Genomic DNA, 25,407 nt, shown 5'->3' with positions numbered 1-25,407 from the left:
TATTCAGCAGCATACCTGTAAATTTGTTTCAGCTGTATGGTACAGTACTTGGGAGCTTTTTGAAGTACACTGTTATTCCACATATGACAGCTGAACAGCAATGTATTTGAAGGTCAACAGGGTTCATAATGCTGGTCTCAGAGGCAGAGGGAAAGCCTACCCCTCAAGGTGTAGGGGTACCCAGGCTCTGGGCTTACTTACCCCAATAGAGTGCCAGGCTCTATATCTTTATTCTGCACTCAATAAAATGTTGCGAACCTAACCAAAGACTCCAGTGATATCGGTGCTCCTGAATTAGGTCATCAGTACCAAACACTAGTCAAGACATAGACATCAATCTGAGAATAATTCATAGCTTGATAAATATCTACTGACCTGGAATTATGAAATCAAAGTTTCAAAGCAACTTCGTGATAACTTTCAGTCCGAAGAACATATTCTCAACATTCCTCACAACTTTGTGTTAATCATGTCTCACACCTTGAGTCTTAATCATTCCTTACAACTTAGTCTCTGTCATTTCCCACAAGTTGGTCACAGTCACTCCCCATGACTGGATCACAGTTCTTCCTCACAACTTAGCCTCAATCATTCCTCGCAAACTTTGTCTTAATCATCTACCACAATTTGGTTTTAATCATTCCTCACAACTTTGTCTCAGTCATTTCCCACAAGCTGGTCACAATCACTCCCCATAACTGGGGCTAAGTCCTTACTCACAACCTAGGTACAATCATCACCTGAAATACTAGATGCAATTTTCCAGACAACTTGATCTTGATCAGCACCTGAAACTCAAGATGCCATAATTAAGATAAGAACAAGCAGAAGTGTAACTGCTCTTGATGTGTGATTTCACCAAGATGCAGGACTGTGAAGTTCCAAATCCCATCCCAGAATTTAACAAACAGAATACAGTGAGAAATGTGTGCAAGAGATTTATGTAGCTAATCAGCTTTTACCATAAAGATTTTTTTTCATACTTATCATCACTTCCTGCATATGCAAGGTAGTGCTAGAAACAGGTGAAGAAGGCCACATTGGCTCACATCCCTTCTCTAGCTGCCATGTACAATGCAACAAAACCAAAGCTCCCTAACCAAAACCAAGCCCCACTCACCTTTCCATGGTTTACCCTACGCACTTCACATGGTCTCGTTCACTCCACTGACAGCACATCGAACCCTGTATACCACATTGTCTTCGTTCACTCTATCCCATGCACACAAGTAGCAAAGCTTTGCTCCCCTCTGCATTACCCCAACCAAATAGACCTTCTGAGGTCAAGGCACAGATGTGTTGTTCAAACACACCTCCAGCTGAGTACCTTCCCTATACTTATGAACAAGTAGACACCTTCATATGTAAACAAAACACACGTGGTCATTTACCAACTGTCTCCATAGATACTGTCACAGTCTCCATGGACATTAGAACTGTCTCCATAGATAATGGCTCAGTCTTCAAGGACACTACCCTGCATTACCCCAACATGAGCTTTCTAAGGCAAGGCTGCATATATGAAGTTCAAGCAAACCTCTATTTTCCCTGTAATAAAGAACAACCAGATATCTTCATATGAAAACCAAACACCTGCAGTCATATATTGATTGTCTATTCAGACATTATCACTGTCTCTGCAGACACTGGAACTGTCTCTACAGACACTGCCACTGTCTTTGTTGAAATGAACTGTCTCCATATACACTTGGACAGTCTCTGTAGACACTATCAGCATCTCCACTGACATTGGTACTGTCTCCACATACATTAGCAATGTCTCGATAGACAATACCACTATCGATATAGACACTACCACTGCGTCCATACATGCACTGGCATTGTCTCAAAAGGCACCAGCATTATCTATGTAGATACTAGCACTGTCACTATAGACACCAGCACTGTCTCTGTAATCAGTGGCAATGTATCAGCAGACACTTGCATTGTCACTGTTGTCACTGCATTGTCTCAACAGATACTGCATATTCTAGCAACATCTCACCAGAAACTAACACCACTTAGCAGGCACTAGGGCTGTCTCAGCAGACACTAGCATTGCCTCAGCAGACACTACCACTGTCTCAAGACTTTACCTCTGTCTCAAAAGACACTACCATTGACTCAGTAGGCACTACCACTGCCTCAGTAGACACTACCCTTGTCTCAGTAGACAAATACATTTCACTTTTGTTAGGTTCACTTGCTGACAAAACTCACCTCGCTTGCACCCATCCTATTTGCCACAACCTGAGTCTGCAACAGCTCTTCATTTGGCACGAACCTTGTAGGGAATACTTCAACCATGGATGGCAGACGAACATGTCGCAGTTCCTATTGAAATTTGAAAGATATCTGTTAATGGCATAAGATTCTTTAGAATGATGAACACAGTCTGAGCTGAGATAAAGTAACCTGGTCAAAGGTAGAGAGAAGATAAACAAACTTCAAAGCAGCAAGAGACAGAGGTGAGAAGTAATAATTTCATGGTTAAAAACATGGTTATATTAATGGAAAGAAAGTGAGTAGCCAAGTTGACAGGGTGCCATGTAAGCAGATACATCAAGGCTTCCATAACCCACTTAGATATCTGGTACACTATGTATGAAAAATAAAGACAGAGTTTAGGTCAAGCAGGTGGAAAATTTGGCACAAAAATAAATGATCATAAAGAAATACATACTATGTGCAGGCAGATTATATATTTGAGTACACAGAAGGGGAGGTAGGGAAGAAAGAATTCTACCTCCATATTTCCTGCATGTCATAGAAGGTGAATAAAGGGCACAGGAGTAGGGGGTTGGAAACACTCCCCATCTTCTATCTCAATTTCTAAAAGAGGGAACAGTGGAAGGAGTCATGTGGGGAGAGCTCATTCTCCTCGAAGGCTCAGATTGGGGGTGTTTGAATGTGTGTGGATGTAACCAAGAATGAGAAGAGAGGGGATAGGTATGGAAGTATGCTGAAGTAAGAAACCTGGATGTTCTGGCTCTGAATGAAACAAAGCTCAAGAGTAAAGGAGAAGAATGATCTGGAAATGTCTTAGGAGTAAAGTTAAGGGTTGGTGAGAGGACAAGAACTAAGGAAGGCATAGCACTACTCCTGAAGCAGGAGTTGTGGGAGTGTGTGATAAAGTGTAAGGAAGTAAATTCTAGATTGATGTAAGTAGAACTGAAAGAGGATGGTGTGGGATGGGTGACTATTTGTTTATGCAACTGGCACTGAGAAGAAAGATTATGAGAGGCAAGCATTTTGGGAGCAGCCGAGTGTGCATGTCAGCAGTTTTGGTGTATGAGAATGGGTATTAGTGATGGGTGATTTGAGTGTGAAGGTAAGTAATGTGGCAGTTGAGGGTATAAATGAGGCACATGGGGTATTTAGTCTCTTATTAGTGGAAATGGTGGTGAGCTTGTGGAGTTGTGTGCTAATAAAAGATTAGTGACGGGCAATGGTTTAAAAAAAGGGATATACACAATTATACATGTGTTTACATATGTTTACATGAGAAAGACAGACAACAGAAGGCCTGATTGGCCCACAACTGGGTTGTTAAAAAAAAAAAAATTCAACTTGATACGAAAATGTAATTCCTCTCAGCAGTTTTTCAAGCTGCTGCACATTAGCCTTCTACTGTCCCCATTACCGCTGTCGTTTATGCAGTTTATTTCTGGCATTTTTCTTAGTGTATACCTCAATTTATGAGATATTCATCTAAATGATTTTTGAAGGAATCTATAGTCTTAGCATTCACTACGTCTGACGGTAACTTATTCCAGTGCTCAACTCACCTAAAGGAAAAGAAGCTTTTTCCCATGTCCATACCACATGTTTTAGCTTTGAATTTCATTCCATTTGTCCTGGTAACCTTATTTTCTTGTATTTTGAAAAGATGTTCATGATCTACATTATCAAACTTGTTCAGAATTTTGAACATTTGGAATAAGTTGCCGCAAAGTCTACATTTTTTTTTAAGAAGAGATCCAATCATTTTAGCCTCTCTTCATATGCCAGATCTCTAAGGGATGAAATCAATTTGTCATGCGTCTTTGTATGTGCTCTTTTTTCCCCATCTTTTTTACAGTTTGAGGAATAAAACTGGACTGCATACTCAAGGTGTGGTCTTACTAGAGAATTATTAAGTGTGAGAATTGTTTCTGGTGTCTTGTAATCTATGCTCCTGGCTATGAAACCTTTTCTGGTGTCTTGTAATCTACGTTCCTGACTATAAAGCCTAACATTTGATTGCATTTTTCACTTGCTCCATGACACTGTTTACTGTGATTCAGATTGTTGCTAATGACAACTCCACGTTCTTTTCTTCATTTAGTGTAGTTAGTTTCTGAATAGTTTGTAGTCATAACATATATTTTTGTCTCCAAAGTGCATAACTTTACACGTAAGTACATTAAATTTCATTTGCCATTTGCCTGACCAATTTGCAAGAAAGTCACGATCTCTGAATCATTTTACAGTCCCACCAGTTTACACATCTACATCCTAGTTAAGGCAGAGACTTGTTACATTTTTTCACTTAATGTTACAGTGACACTCTTCCAGTCTCGAGGAACTTCCCATACAAAAATAAATTTAACGAAAAGATCAGTAAAGAACCAAAACATCTCATTTTCAGCTATTCTCAATATAAAATGAAATGTAAATGCACTCAGCTGGGATAATTCTAAATGATGAAAGTTGAGGGAGAAATGGTGAGCCTTAGAAAAACAGTCTATAAGCAGTTGAAGAAAAAATATGAGTGAAAACATTAAGAAAAAGTGTGAGGGGTTAAAAAGCAAATCAGCTGTAACAAGGTACAATGAAGGATGTTTATGTTTACATAGTGAAGTATAACAGACAACTGGTAACATTCCCAAGTACTATTCTTTTTTTTTTTTTTATACTTTGTCGCTGTCTCCCGCGTTTGCGAGGTAGCGCAAGGAAACAGACGAAAGAAATGGCCCAACCCCCCCCCCCCCATACACATGTATATACATACGTCCACACACGCAAATATACATACCTACACAGCTTTCTATGGTTTACCCCAGACGCTTCACATGCCTTGATTCAATCCACTGACAGCACGTCAACCCAGGTATACCACATCGCTCCAATTCACTTTATTCCTTGCCCTCCTTTCACCCTCCTGCATGTTCAGGCCCCGATCACACAAAATCTTTTTCACTCCATCTTTCCACCTCCAATTTGGTCTCCCTCTTCCCCTTGCTCCCTCCACCTCCGACACATTTATCCTCTTGGTCAATCTTTCCTCACTCATCCTCTCCATGTGCCCAAACCACTTCAAAACACCCTCTTCTGCTCTCTCAACCACGCTCTTTTTATTTCCACACATCTCTCTTACCCTTACGTTACTCACTCGATCAAACCACCTCACACCACACATTGTCCTCAAACATCTCATTTCCAGCACATCCATCCTCCTGCGCACAACTCTATCCATAGCCCACACCTCGCAACCATACAACATTGTTGGAACCACTATTCCTTCAAACATACCCATTTTTGCTTTCCGAGATAATGTTCTCGACTTCCACACATTCTTCAAGGCCCCCAGAATTTTCGCCCCCTCCCCCACCCTATGATCCACTTCCGCTTCCATGGTTCCATCCGCTGACAGATCCACTCCCAGATATCTAAAACACTTCACTTCCTCCAGTTTTTCTCCATTCAAACTCACCTCCCAATTGACTTGACCCTCAACCCTACTGTACCTAATAACCTTGCTCTTATTCACATTTACTCTTAACTTTCTTCTTCCACACACTTTACCAAACTCAGTCACCAGCTTCTGCAGTTTCTCACATGAATCAGCCACCAGCGCTGTATCATCAGCGAACAACAACTGACTCACTTCCCAAGCTCTCTCATCCCCAACAGACTTCATACTTGCCCCTCTTTCCAAAACTCTTGCATTAACCTCCCTAACAACCCCATCCATAAACAAATTAAACAACCATGGAGACATCACACACCCCTGCCGCAAACCTACATTCACTGAGAACCAATCACTTTCCTCTCTTCCTACACGTACACATGCCTTACATCCTCGATAAAAACTTTTCACTGCTTCTAACAACTTGCCTCCCACACCATATATTCTTAATACCTTCCACAGAGCATCTCTATCAACTCTATCATATGCCTTCTCCAGATCCATAAATGCTACATACAAATCCATTTGCTTTTCTAAGTATTTCTCACATACATTCTTCAAAGCAAACACCTGATCCACACATCCTCTACCACTTCTGAAACCACACTGCTCTTCCCCAATCTGATGCTCTGTACATGCCTTCACCCTCTCAATCAATACCCTCCCATATAATTTACCAGGAATACTAAAAAAAAATTATACCTCTGTAATTTGAGCACTCACTCTTATCCCCTTTGCCTTTGTACAATGGCACTATGCACGCATTCCGCCAATCCTCAGGCACCTCACCATGAGTCATACATACATTAAATAACCTTACCAACCAGTCAACAATACAGTCACCCCCTTTTATAATAAATTCCACTGCAATACCATCCAAACCTGCTGCCTTGCCGACTTTCATCTTCCGCAAAGCTTTCACTACCTCTTCTCTGTTTACCAAATCATTTTCCCTAACCCTCTCACTTTGCACACCACCTCGACCAAAACACCCCAAGTAGTATACTATCGAAAATATAAAACTACTAGGTGCCACAAAGGCTTCCATTACCTTCTTACGAAGAATGGTGAAGGAGAGACTGTAGATAAAAAGGCTTTCATTCACTAAATCCTTGACTTGAGCGGCAAACTCCATTAAGTCCTTTGCGTCAGTGGTTCCTGCCACAATAATAATACACATCAGTAAATGATATGTGATATTTAGTTTATATTTCATTACATATAACTGGTTAAGTACATAAGTGATATATATATATATATATACATATAAATTATTTTTTATACTGTTCGCCATTTCCTGCATTAGCGAGATAGCATTAAGAACAGAGGACCGAGTTTGAAAGAATATCCTCACTTGGCCCCCCCTCTCTGTTCCTTCTTTTGGAAAATTAAAAATGAGAGGAGAGGATTTCCAGCCCCCCCCCCCCCCAGGGAATACAGGGGAAGTATATATATATATATATATATATATTATCCCTGGGGATAGGGGATTAAGAATACTTCCCACGTATTCCCTGCGTGTCGTAGAAGGCGACTAAAGGGGGAGGGAGCGGGGGGCTGGAAATCCTCCCCTCTCTTTTTTTTTTTTTTTTAATTTTCCAAAAGAAGGAACAGAGAATTGGGCCAGGTGAGGGTATTCCCTCAAAGGCCCAGTCCTCTGTTCTTAATGCTACCTCGCTAACGCGGGAAATGGCGAATAGTTTAAAAGAAAGAAAGAAAAAGATATATATATATATATATATATATATATATATATATATATATATATATATATATATATATATATATATATATTAGTGAGGTAGCGCAAGGAAACAGATGAGAGAATGGCCCACCCACATACACATGTATATACATACACGTCCACACACACACATATACATACCTATACATTTCAACGTATATATATATATATATATATATATATATATATATATATATATATATATATATATATATATATATACAGACATACATATATACACATGTACATAATTCATACATGCTGCCTTTATTCATTCTAGTCGCCACCCCGCCACACATGAAATGACAACCCCCTCCCCCCGCACGCGTGCGAGGTAGCACTAGGAAAAGACAACAAAGGCCACATTCGTTCACACTCAGTCTCTAGCTGTCATGTATAATGCACGGAAACTACAGCTCCCTTTCCACATCCAGGCCCCACAGAAATTTCCATGTTTACCCCAGACACTTCACATGCCCTGGTTCAATCCACTGGCAGCACGTTGACCCCAGTATACCACATCGTTCCAATTCACTCTATTCCTGGCACACCTTTCACCCTCCTGTATGTTCAGGCCCTAATTGCTCAAAATCTATTTCACTCTATCCTTCCACCTCCAATTTGGTCTCCCGCTTCTCCTTGTTCCCTCCATCTCTGACAAATATATCCTCTTTGTCAATCTTTCCTAAATCATTCTCTCCATATGTCTACACCACTTCAACACACCCTCTTCTGCTCTCTCAACCAAACTCTTTTTATTTCCACACATCTCTCTTACCCTTTCATTACTTACTCGATCAAACCACCTCACACCACGTATTGTCCTCAAACATTTCATTTCCAACATATCCACCCTCCTCTGTACAACCCTATCTATAGCCCATGCCTTACAACAATATTATTGGGGCTACTATTCCTTCAAACATACCCATATTTGACCTCCCAGATAATGTTCTCTCTTACTACACATTCTTCAGCACTCCCAGGACCTTCGCTCACACCCTTACCCTTCCACTGTTCCATTTGCTGCCACATCCACTCCCAGATATCTGAAACACTTCACTTACTTTTTTGTCATTTGATCAATTACTATATCAATATTTCCGAATTTCATCTCCCTCTGCCAGACCAACCTCAGGCCTGGGCCCTGACAATTTTGCCCTGGTATTACTGTTCTCTGTGGTTCTGCACATACCCCTACTTTAATAAAAATCAGTATAACTCTAAGTGAAAATCATATAGAATAGCTTTATTTTCACTTATTTTTTTCACTGAAGACTCGACTGTCTATTCTTGATGATACCTCTTTAATGTGGATAAGGCAAACTCGAGAAAGAGAAAAAAAAAAATTCAAAGCAGTTATTAATGCAACTAGTTCTATCCAAAGCGTCCATATTATCCGAGACAGTGAAAATCAAACTGAAATTACTAATCTGCTGTACATATAACAGAAGGCTGTGTCCCTGTGTACTAACTCATGAAGGCATCGGAGAGGTCCTTAGCTGCTTCGCGGTGCTCGTCAATGAAAGTAGAGAAGACGCTTCCACGTGGGACAATGGTGGCTTTCCCTAGGCGGTTGGCTGCTGCATCGGGTCTGGCTGGCACCTGCACCACAGTGGTTGGAGGGCTCTCGCCTAACCGGTTCTCCACTACAGGCTGCGGGTAAGGCACACTTTCTTAAGACATTTCTGAAAGCAAGGCATCCATGGTATCGAGAAGAACATGTACATGAATATGTACATGTGTGTATATGTATATGTCTGTGTATGTATATGTAATTATATAGTGACCAAATTGGAGGTGGAAGGATGGAATGAAAAAGATTTTAAGCAATTGTGGCCTGAGCATACAGGAGGGTGAAAGGCGTGCAAGTAATAGAGTGAATTGGAACAATGTGGTATACCAGGGTCGACGTGCTGTCAATGAATTGAACCAGGGCATGTGAAACATCTGGGGTAAACCATGGAAAGGTCTGTGGGGCCTGGATGTGAATAGGGAGCTGTGGTTTCCGTACATTACACAGGAGAGCTAGAGACTGTGAACAAATGTGGCCTTTTTCTGTCTGTTCCTGGCACTGCCTCACTGGAGGATGGGGGATGCTATTTCGTGTGTGGAGGGGTGGCAACAGAAATGGACGAAGGCAGCAATTAAGTATAATATATATATATATATATATATATATATATATATATATATATATATATATATATATATATATATATATATATATATATATATATATAAATGTTACATCTATCTATATTTATCATAACCGCCATCTCCCTCGTTAGTTAGGTAGCGCAAGGAAACAGACGAGGAATGTCTCAACCCACCCACATACACATATACATACATTCCTATGAGTCCACGGGGAAAATGAAACACGAAAAGTTCCCAAGTGCACTTTCGTGTAATAATCACATCATCAGGCGAGACACAAGAGAGAAATATTACAGTCAGTTGATATACATCGAAGAGACGAAGCTAGGACGCCATTTGGTAAACATGTAATTCAATCACATGTAATTCAATCACATGTTTACCAAATGGCGTCCTAGCTTCGTCTCTTCCATGTATATCAACTGACTGTTATATTTCTCTCTTGTGTCTCGCCTGATGATGTGGTTATTACACGAAAGTGCACTTGGGAACTTTCCGTGTTTCATTTTCCCGTGGACTCACAGGAATATCTTGATCACGCGCAAAATTGTGATCCTTTCCAATATACATACATATACATTTCAACGTATACATATATATATATATATATATATATATATATATATATATATATATATATATATATATATATATATATATATATACATGCACAGACATATACATATATATATATATAAACGTACATATCCATACTTGCTGCCTTCATCCATTCCTGTTGCCACCCCACCACACACGAAATAGCATCCCCCATCCTCCAGCAAGGCAGTGCCAGGAACAGACAGAAAAAGGCCACATTTGTTCACACAGTCTCTAGCTGTCATGTGTAATGCACCAAAACCACAGCTCCCTATCCACATCCAGGCCCCACAGACCTTTCCATGGTTTATCCCAGATGCTTCACATGCCCTGGTTCAATCCATCGACAGCACGTCAACCCTGGTATACCACACCGTTCCGATTCACTCTATTACTTGCACGCCTTTCATCCTCCTGTATGTTTAAGCCACAATCACTAAAATCTTTTTCACTCCATCCTTCCACCTTCAATTTGGTCTCCTGCTTCTCTCTGTTACCTCCATCTGACACATATATCCTCTCTGTCAATTTTTCCTCAGTCCATTGACAGAATGTCAATGGACTGAACCAAGGTATGTGAAATGTCTGGTAAACCATGGAAAGGTCTGTGGGGCCTGGATGTGGATAGGGAGCTGTGGTTTTGGTGCATTACACAAGACAGATAGAGATTGAGTGTGAACAGATGTGGCCTTTTTTGTTCGTTTTCCTGGTGCTGCCTTGCTGAAGCAGGGGGTGACGATGCCATTTCCTGTGAGGCGTGGTAGTGCCAGAAAAGGATGAAGGCAAGCAAGTATGAATATGCATATGTCTGTGTATAAGCATGTTTATATATGGTGATATGTACATGTATGTATATGTGCATCTATGGGCATTTATATATATATATATATATATATATATATATATATATATATATATATATATATATATTTTTTTTTTTTTTTTTTTTTTTTTTATACTTTGTCGCTGTCTCCCGCGTTTGCGAGGTAGCGCAAGGAAACAGACGAAAGAAATGGCCCAACCCCCCCCATACACATGTATATACATACGTCCACACACGCAAATATACATACCTACACAGCTTTCCATGGTTTACCCCAGACGCTTCACATGCCTTGATTCAATCCACTGACAGCACGTCAACCCCGGTATACCACATCGCTCCAATTCACTCTATTCCTTGCCCTCCTTTCACCTTCCTGCATGTTCAGGCCCCGATCACACAAAATCTTTTTCACTCCATCTTTCCACCTCCAATTTGGTCTCCCTCTTCTCCTCGTTCCCTCCACCTCCGACACATATATCCTCTTGGTCAATCTTTCCTCACTCATTCTCTCCATGTGCCCAAACCACTTCAAAACACCCTCTTCTGCTCTCTCAACCACGCTCTTTTTATTTCCACACATCTCTCTTACCCTTACGTTACTCACTCGATCAAACCACCTCACACCACACATTGTCCTCAAACATCTCATTTCCAGCACATCCATCCTCCTGCGCACAACTCTATCCATAGCCCACGCCTCGCAACCATACAACATTGTTGGAACCACTATTCCTTAAAACATACCCATTTTTGCTTTCCGAGATAATGTTCTCGACTTCCACACATTCTTCAAGGCCCCCAGAATTTTCGCCCCCTCCCCCACCCTATGATCCACTTCCGCTTCCATGGTTCCATCCGCTGCCAGATCCACTCCCAGATATTTAAAACACTTCACTTCCTCCAGTTTTTCTCCATTCAAACTATTCGCCATCTCCCGCATTAGCGAGGTTGCGTTAAGAACAGAGGACTGGACCTTTGAAGGAATATCCTCACCTGGCCCCCTTCTCTGTCCCTTCTTTTGGAAAATTAAAAAAAACAAAAAAAAAAAACGAGAGGGGAGGATTTCCAGCCCCCCGCTCACTTCCCTTTTAGTCGCCTTCTACGACACGCAGGGAATACGTGGGAAGTATTCTTTCTCCCCTATCCCCAGGGGATATATATATATATATATATATATATATATATATATATGTATATATATATATATATGTGTGTGTGTGTGTGTGTGTGTGTGTGTGTGTGTGTGTAGATGGGCCATTCTTCATCTTTTTCCTGGAACTATGTCGATGACGTGGGAAACGGTGATCAAGTATAATATATGTATAACGTACAACTTAGAAAAACAGATGGATTTGTATGTAGTACTTATGGATCTGGAGAAGGCAGACGATAGGGTTGACAGAGATGCTTTGTGGAAGGTTGTAAGAGTATATGGTGTAGGAGGTAAGTTGGTAGAAGCAGTGAAAAGCTTTTACCAAGGATGAAAGGCATGTGTACAAGTAGGAAGAGAAGAAAGTGATTGGTTCACAGTGAATGTTGATTTGCGGATGGGGTGCGTGATGTCTCCATGGTTGTTTAATTTGTTTTTGGATAGGGTGGTTAGGGAGGTGAATGCAAGAGTTTTGGAGAGGGGGGGAAGTTTGCAGTCTGTTCTGGATGAGAGGGCCTGAGAAGTGAGTCAGTTGTCATTCGCTGATGATACAGCGCTGGTGGCTAATTCGGGTGAGAAACTGCCGAGGTTGGAGATCGAGTTCGGTAAAGTGTGTGAAGAGAGAAAGTTGAGAGTAAATGTGAATAAGAGCAAGGTTATTAGGTTCAGTAAGGTTAAGAGACAAGTTAACTAGGAGGTAAGTTTGAATGGAGAAAAACTGGAGGAAGTGAAGTGTTTTAAATATATGGGAGTGGACTTAGCAGAAGATGGAACCATGGAAGTGGAAGTGAGTCACATGGTGGGGGAGAGGGCAGTGTTTGTTATGATCTCCTTCTTAACCCATGTTGCAGCGAGCCAGCAGTGGTAACTGTTGTGCTCCCATCCCAAACCTAGGTTGTTGTTTTTTTCTCCTTGCTTGACCGAGATGTGGGTTGCTGTCATTAAGTCCACAAACTCTCTCTCTCTCTCTCTCTCTCTCTCTCTCTCTCTCTCTCTCTCTCTCTCTCTCTCTCTCTCATACATAGCATTTGACAAACACAAATTACACAACTCCAAAAGCTCGACTATATCTATCCCACTTTAATTTCCTACAATTTTCGGCAATGCACAAGTTCATTGATTCTCCAACACTAAGTTGGAGAGGGGCCACCAGTCAAAGAGGATTACTTGGTTCCGAAGGCCCCCTTGATCATCATCAAGCAACTGGTACCCAATTTATCTCTAGAGTTCCTGCACCTAGCTCTTCCTCTATACATGGAAGTACTGCAGTCATATTTGAAGTAGTCCTTCTTTCTCCCCAACAGCCAGAGCTACGTCAATGAGCCCTCCATCCAACGTCTCAATTAACTCACCACATATCATCTCTATCCAAGCATGCCATTCTTTCCATTATAACTTTGCTGCTCTCTCTCTCTCTCTCTCTCTCTCTCTCTCTCTCTCTCTCTCTCTGGTCTACAGGTATGAGCCGCCGCTCTTCTGAGATGCCGCCATGCGTCCTAGCCACCAACGGACGCTTGGACCAGTTGCTTGCGTGTGGCGGCACAAGTCATGCTCCTCATTATCGTTTCTGTTTGGAAGTCGGCCTCAGGATGATGACGGACAATCCCAAAAATCCACGGATACTGTGGCATTCTCTTCCTTCATTTGTCTTCTTCTCCTCTCATACCCTTCTCCCTTTAAGACCCAGGTCAATAAACACCCGAGGAGCTCCGATTCATCTTTCCATTCTCTCTAGTACATTTCTATTCACCCTAAATGGCCACGACTGAGGCATGTTTTGCCTATGTCATGTCATTGTTTGTAAAAATAAGCTAAAATTTTCATTCTTCTCTCAAAATTGACCTATTAAGGATGACATGGTGACCCTCAAACATGATGACCCAACCTCTGGGTGCTATGACCAGATGTTTAACCTGAACCTTGAGGGTAGGATCTAAAGGCCCAAGGGTCACCGTCGTCCTAAAGAGTCGTACTGTTATTCTTAAGAAGTTGATGTGTAACAAAGAGAACAGATTCTGCTGATCATACTGGATTGTAGCATATCCAGAGGACAAACAAATGTGGCAGAATTCTGACTGAGTAAACCTATAGAAAAAAAAAGTCAAATCATAAAAACATAAGTTTTAAGGTGTTTACTTACTCTATCTTTCAGGTTGTAGGCAAAGGATCCATGAGCCCTGCGAGCGGTGATGTCCTCAAACGGCAGTTCAAACAGGTACAGGATATCACGCTGAATCGTACTCATCTTCTCACTCACTTGTACTACCTGAAAAGATTCAGCGACATTAAGACATTGATGTGTGTGCGTGATCATAATCACAGATTCTCCTTGACCCAAATGCCAGTTTCCCTACTTTGCTTTATCTGATGACACGTGAACGCACCTGACCTTAACCTTGAATCACAAAGTTCACCATTCCAGCCATCTGAGTCATATTTCTCACATCGAGATGGTTCAGCTTAAATACCGATCACTTATGAAAAAAAAAAAAAAAAGTGGTCGTCATCAGTGTACACAGACAATCATCCAGCAGTCCTCGGGAGGAGTGACCTCAGACATAGTGCTTGGTGTGGAATATACAATGAACTGAGGAGTGAGTTCAAGTGCTTTCCCTCCCTTTGAAAGAGTACACTACGAAGAACTACCTAGAACTGAACAAATTCCAAAGGGCCAAACACCGAGCTGATGACCTTGTTCAAGGTTTAAAAGTAATACGAGATTCCATGAGACGCACAAAAGAGGGAGTTAATCGAAGAGTGCCCCCAGATCTGAGGGGTAAGGGGTGTGGTGCCAACAGACCGGGAGTAAGGATGTGTGTCACAAAAGTAGGAGAGTGAAGGACACTTCGCAACAACACCTCAACTGGTACAACATACATATACTGACAAGAAACCCCAGGAAAGGCACAGCACCTCAGTAATGCTCAAAATGTTCAAGCAATAAATCATGACCACAAAATGAAGAGGAACTAGAAAAAAAAAACCCATACACTACCTCATAAACCTGTCTGAGGCAAACAAGAGTATAAAATCCTACTCACGTCACTTACATATACTAAGAAATATACCCAGTAGAAATGTCAACTACGTATACTGGGAAAATGAAACAGAGATGTCACTGACTTATATTAGGAAATGAAACAGAAATGTCACTTACTTATACTTGGAAATGAAAGAGATTTTACTTACTTATACATGGAAATGAAACAGATGTAACTTATACTTGGAAATGAAACAGATGTCACCGACATACTTGGAAATGAAACAGATGTCACTGACATTAGGAAATGAAACAAATGCCACTGACATATTAGGAAATGAAACAGATGTCACTGACTTATACTTGGAAATGAAACAGAGATGTCACTGACTTATAACTGGAAATGAGCCATGTAAAGATCTCACAGTTTTCACAGTTTCCCCCAAAAGCAATGACACGCACCGAAATGACAGGTCTTGAAAACCGCTGAAAAATCTAGAAAAGATACGAGACAGTAATGAGAGCCTTGATCCGCGGTCCTGATGAAACCTCCATGAATGATGAAGTGTTTAGATATGCCTGACCAGCCACTGGAAGTATAGTTCTGGGAGTGAGTGGAGAAGAACAAAACGTCATTACGAAAGGAGAGCAGCTAGTAATGGCGAAGCACAAAGCCACTCTCTCTGACGAGTGTGACCCCCAGACCGGAAATGATTGTCAGGGAAGCACATGGTCGGCTACTTGCAAAGGAGGGAACTACCTAAGCGAGAGAGGCAACACGGTGTCATGAGAGGGTCCACGTGTCATAAAACAAAGATCAATATTCAGCTCGTCATGTTTGGTCACCGCCACTTAAAGCATAGAGGACAATGACAATTGTTTCTGAGGAAAGCAACGCGTTGGGCACCAGAACCAAGCGACCTTACTTACAACCAGAGGTTATGAGCCATAATCTGTCCAACACAGAAGACAAGTACTTCTACAGTACTAACGTATTTCGTGAGTGGAATACTATCCAGAAATGTAACTTTTTCCTTTTCTTTTTTTTTAGTGAGAAAGTTCAAGAACTGGGGCCCTACGAGAGTTGAAATGCCTCCCCGTAGAATACCGGTGAGTGGTTACACATATACCTCGATATGTACCACATGAAGATGTCACAGACGACATGTATCAAGGGAAGATGTCACAGACGACATGTATCAAGGGAAGATGTCACAGACGAGATGTATCAAGGGAAGATGTCACAGACGACATGTATCAAGGGAAGATGTCACAGACGACATGTATCAAGGGAAGATGTCACAGACGACATGTATCAAGGGAAGATGTCACATACGAGATGCATCAAGGGAAGATGTCACAGACGACATGTATCAAGGGAAGATGTCACAGACGACATGTATCAAGGGAAGATGTCACAGACGAGATGTATCAAGGGAAGATGTCACAGACGACATGTATCAAGGGAAGATGTCACAGACGAGATGTATCAAGGGAAGATGTCACAGACGAGATGTATCAAGGGAAGATGTCACATACGACATGTATCAAGGGAAGATGTCACAGACGAGATGCATCAAGGGAAGATGTCACAGACGAGATGTATCAAGGGAAGATGTCACAGACGAGATGTATCAAGGGAAGATGTCACAGACGAGACGCAAGAAGTGAAGATGTCTCGCAGGTGTTTAGTATGAAATGTACTGTGAACTAAAGATAAAGACGTAGCGCAACACCGTACACCATCGGTGCTCTGACAACACAAACAACAGAGTGACGTCATAACGTTTACTTAATGAGTGATTCGCAAGATATCATCCGCTGGTGTTATCTTTAGGGATGATAAAGGAAATCGCCATAAGGTACAGGTCTGCGACACCCAGCTCTAGTGGTCTGTTGTTCATCAATGAAACACAAAAGACAGCCAACAGTTCTGGGGAGCGAGAGGAACGCCCATGGCAAATTGGAGGTAGGAAATTCGAGCTTACGTCTTTATGGTAAATTGTTTACAATGTGGTATTGTCCTACTTAACTCCAGTTTACCAAGAAAACGCAAGTAGATTTGCATAATGCCTACAGGTGGAACGAGTAATGGTTACAACAAGTAAACTTTACCGCAATAATAAAACAAAAAAAAAATTAAGAAATCATCCAAGAACAGATTTTTTTTCATGTTTTTCGCCTCTGCTACGAATCACCGACCTTTACCAGTTCATCTAGTAACATACATACACACGCTCAAGACACAATAGCCATCACCAATGAACATTACTGAACAGTATGAAATGGGTCAAGACACAATAACCATCACCAATGAACGTTAGTGAACAGTAGTAAATGGGTCAAGACACAATAACCATCACCAATGAACGTTACTGAACAGTAGTAAATGGGTCTTACGTTTCTTGAGGAAAAGGAGGAGGAGCCGTGTGTTGACTTGCTTCACACTGTGAGGTCCACGACGACACTGTTGTTCTTTGGTCCCTGCACTCATTTTTATAGCTTCCCTCACGATGCCTTTTCTTGCTAGACGAAGAAATTTTGAAAAAACAAACAAACTGTACCACTGAAAACTTGTCTCTTCGAAAGGTATTACGTGACAAGTAGGTCCGACCTATACAGAACTCTAAGCCTCGTGATGTGGAGCAGATGCACATTAATGTTGTCCAATATTAATAAAAGTAATTTAGGTGCTCAAATACTCTGCATGTATAGGTGGGAAGTCCCAGACGGCAACAAGCAAGTGTATTTTCCAAGCAGGATGATGGATCGGAAGTGTACGTGGCTGGAATGTTTGCCGGGGAGACTCGAACATGCAAGGCTTCCAACGATGATGATCACATTCATTCTGGAGTATGGCAAGATGAAGACACGCGAGGCATTTGATCAAAACTGATGAACCTGACCAAACGAGGCGTACCCCAGACAGCGGTTGCTCGTCCAGCAGTTCTGACACATCTAGGGCGATTCTAAGTGAAGGAGTTCCCTCTCCTCCAAGTGCATGACCTCCTACAGTAGGAGAGAGCTGAGGTGGGTGACGGATCTAGCTAAGTGTGTCTCAAGGTGGGGAACCAGTCACAGGAACCGTGTTCCTGAGAAAGGACTGATAACAGGAGACCTAGTGTCTATGACCAGGTTATCTGCTGGAGGACAGTACATGGGAAGGACAAGTAACACAAGACCTGATGGTCTATGACCAGGTTATCTGCTGAAGGACAGTACATGGGAAGGACAGATAATACAAGACCTGAAGGTCTATGACCAGGTTATCTGCTGGAGGACAGTACATGGGAAGGACAGATAACACGATAACTAATGGTTGGAATACAGCACATGGGAAACAGTAGGTAAATGGATGGTACCTCCCAGTCCACCTTTCCCTCCAGCTTAATTGCCGGTAGGGAAGAAGAAGAAAAGAAGAAGAAGAAGAAGAAGAAGAAGAAGAAGAAGAAGAAGAAGAAGAAGAAGAAAGACCAGAGCATACAGGTACTAAGAGTTCGGTACCAGGCCACCGCTGCGGTGTTCTACCACTGTAAATGAATGGGGGGGAAAAAATCATGAACTTTTCCCCACACGTAACTATCATTACATCTCCCTTCTTTTTACCGCGTTGTTACCAATGACTATATCTAAACCTCGAGGATTTCATAAACTGTATCATCGAAAGTATGTGGTGTTTTCCAGGTCGACTGCAGATGACTGGCAAAGAATCTGGAATTCCTTTGTGGTAGGTAAGGGGAGGAGGGAGGTAGGGTGGGGTGCTGTGCTGATGGGCTGAGCCGCTCCCCCACATCCCCACAGCTGTAAGGGCCATGTGGGGGGGAACATGTGTGGGGGCAGACGTCTTCCCATGCCCGTAGTGGGTGGGAGGTGTGGGTTCTCTGGGATCAGCGTTGGGACTTCTGTTATCCCAGGTGTATGTGCATGGCCACCTGGATGTGTACGATGGTGACGCATAGCTTGAGAATCATGCGCATGACCGCAGGATAACGGCCATGAGTGACTCACGACCGTGTAGGCAACCACCGACCGTGTTCTGCCACATGAGCACATGACGTGGGTGTCAGACCACATGGGTAGATGACGTGGGTGACAGACCACATGGGTAGATGACGTGGGTGACAGACCACATGGGTAGATGAAGTGGGTATCAGACCACATGGGTAGATGAAGTGGGTATCAGACCACATGGGTAGATGACGTGGGTATCAGACCACATGGGTAGATGACGTGGGTGACAGACCACATGGGTAGATGACGTTGGTGTCAGACCACATGAGTAGATGACGTGGGTGACAGACCACATGGGTAGATGAAGTGGGTATCAGACCACATGGTAGATGACGTGGGTGACAGACCACATGGGTAGATGAAGTGGGTATCAGACCACATGGTAGATGACGTGGGTGACAGACCACATGGGTAGATGAAGTGGGTATCAGACCACATGGTAGATGACGTGGGTGACAGACCACATGGTAGATGACGTGGGTGACAGACCACATGGGTAGATGAAGTGGGTATCAGACCACATGGGTAGATGACGTGGGTGACAGACCACATGGGTAGATGAAGTGGGTATCAGACCACATGGTAGATGACGTGGGTGACAGACCACATGGGTAGATGAAGTGGGTATCAGACCACATGGTAGATGACGTGGGTGACAGACCACATGGGTAGATGACGTGGGTGACAGACCACATGGGTAGATGACGTGGGTGACAGACCACATGGTAGATGACGTGGGTATCAGACCACATGGTAGATGACGTGGGTGACAGACCACATGGTAGATGACGTGGGTGACAGACCACATGGGTAGATGAAGTGGGTATCAGACCACATGGTAGATGACGTGGGTATCAGACCACATGGGTAGATGAAGTGGGTATCAGACCACATGGGTAGATGAAGTGGGTATCAGACCACATGGGTAGATGAAGTGGGTATCAGACCACATGGGTAGATGAAGTGGGTATCAGACCACATGGGTAGATGACGTGGGTGACAGACCACATGGGTAGATGAAGTGGGTATCAGACCACATGGGTAGATGAAGTGGGTATCAGACCACATGGTAGATGACGTGGGTGACAGACCACATGGGTAGATGAAGTGGGTATCAGACCACATGGGTAGATGAAGTGGGTATCAGACCACATGGGTAGATGAAGTGGGTATCAGACCACATGGGTAGATGAAGTGGGTATCAGACCACATGGGTAGATGAAGTGGGTATCAGACCACATGGGTAGATGAAGTGGGTATCAGACCACATGGGTAGATGAAGTGGGTATCAGACCACATGGGTAGATGAAGTGGGTATCAGACCACATGGGTAGATGAAGTGGGTATCAGACCACATGGGTAGATGAAGTGGGTATCAGACCACATGGGTAGATGAAGTGGGTATCAGACCACATGGGTAGATGAAGTGGGTATCAGACCACATGGGTAGATGACGTGGGTGACAGACCACATGGGTAGATGAAGTGGGTATCAGACCACATGGGTAGATGAAGTGGGTATCAGACCACATGGGTAGATGAAGTGGGTATCAGACCACATGGGTAGATGAAGTGGGTATCAGACCACATGGGTAGATGAAGTGGGTATCAGACCACATGGGTAGATGAAGTGGGTATCAGACCACATGGGTAGATGAAGTGGGTATCAGACCACATGGGTAGATGAAGTGGGTATCAGACCACATGGGTAGATGAAGTGGGTATCAGACCACATGGGTAGATGAAGTGGGTATCAGACCACATGGGTAGATGACGTGGGTGACAGACCACATGGGTAGATGAAGTGGGTATCAGACCACATGGGTAGATGAAGTGGGTATCAGACCACATGGGTAGATGAAGTGGGTATCAGACCACATGGGTAGATGAAGTGGGTATCAGACCACATGGGTAGATGAAGTGGGTATCAGACCACATGGGTAGATGAAGTGGGTATCAGACCACATGGGTAGATGAAGTGGGTATCAGACCACATGGGTAGATGAAGTGGGTATCAGACCACATGGGTAGATGAAGTGGGTATCAGACCACATGGGTAGATGAAGTGGGTATCAGACCACATGGGTAGATGACGTGGGTGACAGACCACATGGGTAGATGAAGTGGGTATCAGACCACATGGGTAGATGAAGTGGGTATCAGACCACATGGGTAGATGAAGTGGGTATCAGACCACATGGGTAGATGAAGTGGGTATCAGACCACATGGGTAGATGAAGTGGGTATCAGACCACATGGGTAGATGACGTGGGTGACAGACCACATGGGTAGATGAAGTGGGTATCAGACCACATGGGTAGATGAAGTGGGTATCAGACCACATGGGTAGATGAAGTGGGTATCAGACCACATGGGTAGATGAAGTGGGTATCAGACCACATGGGTAGATGAAGTGGGTATCAGACCACATGGGTAGATGAAGTGGGTATCAGACCACATGGGTAGATGAAGTGGGTATCAGACCACATGGGTAGATGACGTGGGTGACAGACCACATGGGTAGATGACGTGGGTGACAGACCACATGGGTAGATGAAGTGGGTATCAGACCACATGGGTAGATGAAGTGGGTATCAGACCACATGGGTAGATGAAGTGGGTATCAGACCACATGGGTAGATGAAGTGGGTATCAGACCACATGGGTAGATGAAGTGGGTATCAGACCACATGGGTAGATGAAGTGGGTATCAGACCACATGGGTAGATGAAGTGGGTATCAGACCACATGGGTAGATGACGTGGGTGACAGACCACATGGGTAGATGAAGTGGGTATCAGACCACATGGGTAGATGAAGTGGGTATCAGACCACATGGGTAGATGAAGTGGGTATCAGACCACATGGGTAGATGACGTGGGTGACAGACCACATGGGTAGATGAAGTGGGTATCAGACCACATGGGTAGATGAAGTGGGTATCAGACCACATGGGTAGATGACGTGGGTGACAGACCACATGGGTAGATGAAGTGGGTATCAGACCACATGGGTAGATGAAGTGGGTATCAGACCACATGGTAGATGACGTGGGTGACAGACCACATGGGTAGATGACGTGGGTGACAGACCACATGGGTAGATGAAGTGGGTATCAGACCACATGGGTAGATGACGTGGGTGACAGACCACATGGGTAGATGAAGTGGGTATCAGACCACATGGGTAGATGAAGTGGGTATCAGACCACATGGGTAGATGAAGTGGGTATCAGACCACATGGGTAGATGAAGTGGGTATCAGACCACATGGGTAGATGAAGTGGGTATCAGACCACATGGGTAGATGAAGTGGGTATCAGACCACATGGGTAGATGAAGTGGGTATCAGACCACATGGGTAGATGACGTGGGTGACAGACCACATGGGTAGATGAAGTGGGTATCAGACCACATGGGTAGATGAAGTGGGTATCAGACCACATGGGTAGATGAAGTGGGTATCAGACCACATGGGTAGATGAAGTGGGTATCAGACCACATGGGTAGATGAAGTGGGTATCAGACCACATGGGTAGATGACGTGGGTGACAGACCACATGGGTAGATGAAGTGGGTATCAGACCACATGGGTAGATGAAGTGGGTATCAGACCACATGGGTAGATGAAGTGGGTATCAGACCACATGGGTAGATGAAGTGGGTATCAGACCACATGGGTAGATGAAGTGGGTATCAGACCACATGGGTAGATGAAGTGGGTATCAGACCACATGGGTAGATGAAGTGGGTATCAGACCACATGGGTAGATGACGTGGGTGACAGACCACATGGGTAGATGAAGTGGGTATCAGACCACATGGGTAGATGAAGTGGGTATCAGACCACATGGGTAGATGAAGTGGGTATCAGACCACATGGGTAGATGAAGTGGGTATCAGACCACATGGGTAGATGAAGTGGGTATCAGACCACATGGGTAGATGAAGTGGGTATCAGACCACATGGGTAGATGAAGTGGGTATCAGACCACATGGGTAGATGAAGTGGGTATCAGACCACATGGGTAGATGAAGTGGGTATCAGACCACATGGGTAGATGAAGTGGGTATCAGACCACATGGGTAGATGAAGTGGGTATCAGACCACATGGGTAGATGAAGTGGGTATCAGACCACATGGGTAGATGAAGTGGGTATCAGACCACATGGGTAGATGAAGTGGGTATCAGACCACATGGGTAGATGAAGTGGGTATCAGACCACATGGGTAGATGAAGTGGGTATCAGACCACATGGGTAGATGAAGTGGGTATCAGACCACATGGGTAGATGAAGTGGGTATCAGACCACATGGGTAGATGAAGTGGGTATCAGACCACATGGGTAGATGAAGTGGGTATCAGACCACATGGGTAGATGAAGTGGGTATCAGACCACATGGGTAGATGAAGTGGGTATCAGACCACATGGGTAGATGAAGTGGGTATCAGACCACATGGGTAGATGAAGTGGGTATCAGACCACATGGGTAGATGAAGTGGGTATCAGACCACATGGGTAGATGAAGTGGGTATCAGACCACATGGGTAGATGAAGTGGGTATCAGACCACATGGGTAGATGAAGTGGGTATCAGACCACATGGGTAGATGAAGTGGGTATCAGACCACATGGGTAGATGAAGTGGGTATCAGACCACATGGGTAGATGAAGTGGGTATCAGACCACATGGGTAGATGAAGTGGGTATCAGACCACATGGGTAGATGACGTGGGTGACAGACCACATGGGTAGATGAAGTGGGTATCAGACCACATGGGTAGATGAAGTGGGTATCAGACCACATGGGTAGATGAAGTGGGTATCAGACCACATGGGTAGATGAAGTGGGTATCAGACCACATGGGTAGATGAAGTGGGTATCAGACCACATGGGTAGATGAAGTGGGTATCAGACCACATGGGTAGATGAAGTGGGTATCAGACCACATGGGTAGATGAAGTGGGTATCAGACCACATGGGTAGATGAAGTGGGTATCAGACCACATGGGTAGATGAAGTGGGTATCAGACCACATGGGTAGATGACGTGGGTGACAGACCACATGGGTAGATGAAGTGGGTATCAGACCACATGGGTAGATGACGTGGGTGACAGACCACATGGGTAGATGACGTGGGTGACAGACCACATGGGTAGATGACGTGGGTGACAGACCACATGGGTAGATGAAGTGGGTATCAGACCACATGGGTAGATGAAGTGGGTATCAGACCACATGGGTAGATGAAGTGGGTATCAGACCACATGGGTAGATGAAGTGGGTATCAGACCACATGGGTAGATGACGTGGGTGACAGACCACATGGGTAGATGACGTGGGTGACAGACCACATGGGTAGATGACGTGGGTGACAGACCACATGGGTAGATGAAGTGGGTATCAGACCACATGGGTAGATGAAGTGGGTATCAGACCACATGGGTAGATGAAGTGGGTATCAGACCACATGGGTAGATGAAGTGGGTATCAGACCACATGGGTAGATGAAGTGGGTATCAGACCACATGGGTAGATGAAGTGGGTATCAGACCACATGGGTAGATGAAGTGGGTATCAGACCACATGGGTAGATGAAGTGGGTATCAGACCACATGGGTAGATGAAGTGGGTATCAGACCACATGGGTAGATGAAGTGGGTATCAGACCACATGGGTAGATGAAGTGGGTATCAGACCACATGGGTAGATGAAGTGGGTATCAGACCACATGGGTAGATGAAGTGGGTATCAGACCACATGGGTAGATGAAGTGGGTATCAGACCACATGGGTAGATGAAGTGGGTATCAGACCACATGGGTAGATGAAGTGGGTATCAGACCACATGGGTAGATGAAGTGGGTATCAGACCACATGGGTAGATGAAGTGGGTATCAGACCACATGGGTAGATGAAGTGGGTATCAGACCACATGGGTAGATGAAGTGGGTATCAGACCACATGGGTAGATGAAGTGGGTATCAGACCACATGGGTAGATGAAGTGGGTATCAGACCACATGGGTAGATGAAGTGGGTATCAGACCACATGGGTAGATGAAGTGGGTATCAGACCACATGGGTAGATGAAGTGGGTATCAGACCACATGGGTAGATGAAGTGGGTATCAGACCACATGGGTAGATGAAGTGGGTATCAGACCACATGGGTAGATGACGTGGGTGACAGACCACATGGGTAGATGAAGTGGGTATCAGACCACATGGGTAGATGAAGTGGGTATCAGACCACATGGGTAGATGAA

At 43.8% G+C, this 25,407-nt stretch overlaps 1 protein-coding gene across 1 annotated transcript in view; it reads right to left on the bottom strand.

Annotated features, from left to right (window-relative positions):
• The window catches only part of LOC139762755 (phenoloxidase 1-like), a 46,863-nt gene extending 28,726 nt beyond the window's left edge, over nucleotides 1–18,137 (bottom strand). Inside the window, exons 1-5 of the mRNA XM_071687863.1 lie at nucleotides 17,529–18,137; nucleotides 14,289–14,414; nucleotides 8,891–9,071; nucleotides 6,723–6,829; nucleotides 2,221–2,334 (exon numbers count right to left, since the gene is read on the bottom strand). Coding sequence (XP_071543964.1) covers nucleotides 2,221–2,334; nucleotides 6,723–6,829; nucleotides 8,891–9,071; nucleotides 14,289–14,393 — 507 coding nt within the window. The 5' untranslated portion in view covers nucleotides 14,394–14,414; nucleotides 17,529–18,137. The remainder of the gene's footprint in view (nucleotides 1–2,220; nucleotides 2,335–6,722; nucleotides 6,830–8,890; nucleotides 9,072–14,288; nucleotides 14,415–17,528) is intronic.
• Between the last annotated feature and the right edge of the window lie 7,270 nt (nucleotides 18,138–25,407).

Source organism: Panulirus ornatus, chromosome 44 (genome assembly GCF_036320965.1).
Source record: "Panulirus ornatus isolate Po-2019 chromosome 44, ASM3632096v1, whole genome shotgun sequence".
NCBI lineage: Eukaryota > Metazoa > Arthropoda > Malacostraca > Decapoda > Palinuridae > Panulirus > Panulirus ornatus.
Note: the sequence above shows the minus strand (reverse complement) of the source record. Positions and strands in the feature narration are given on the sequence as shown.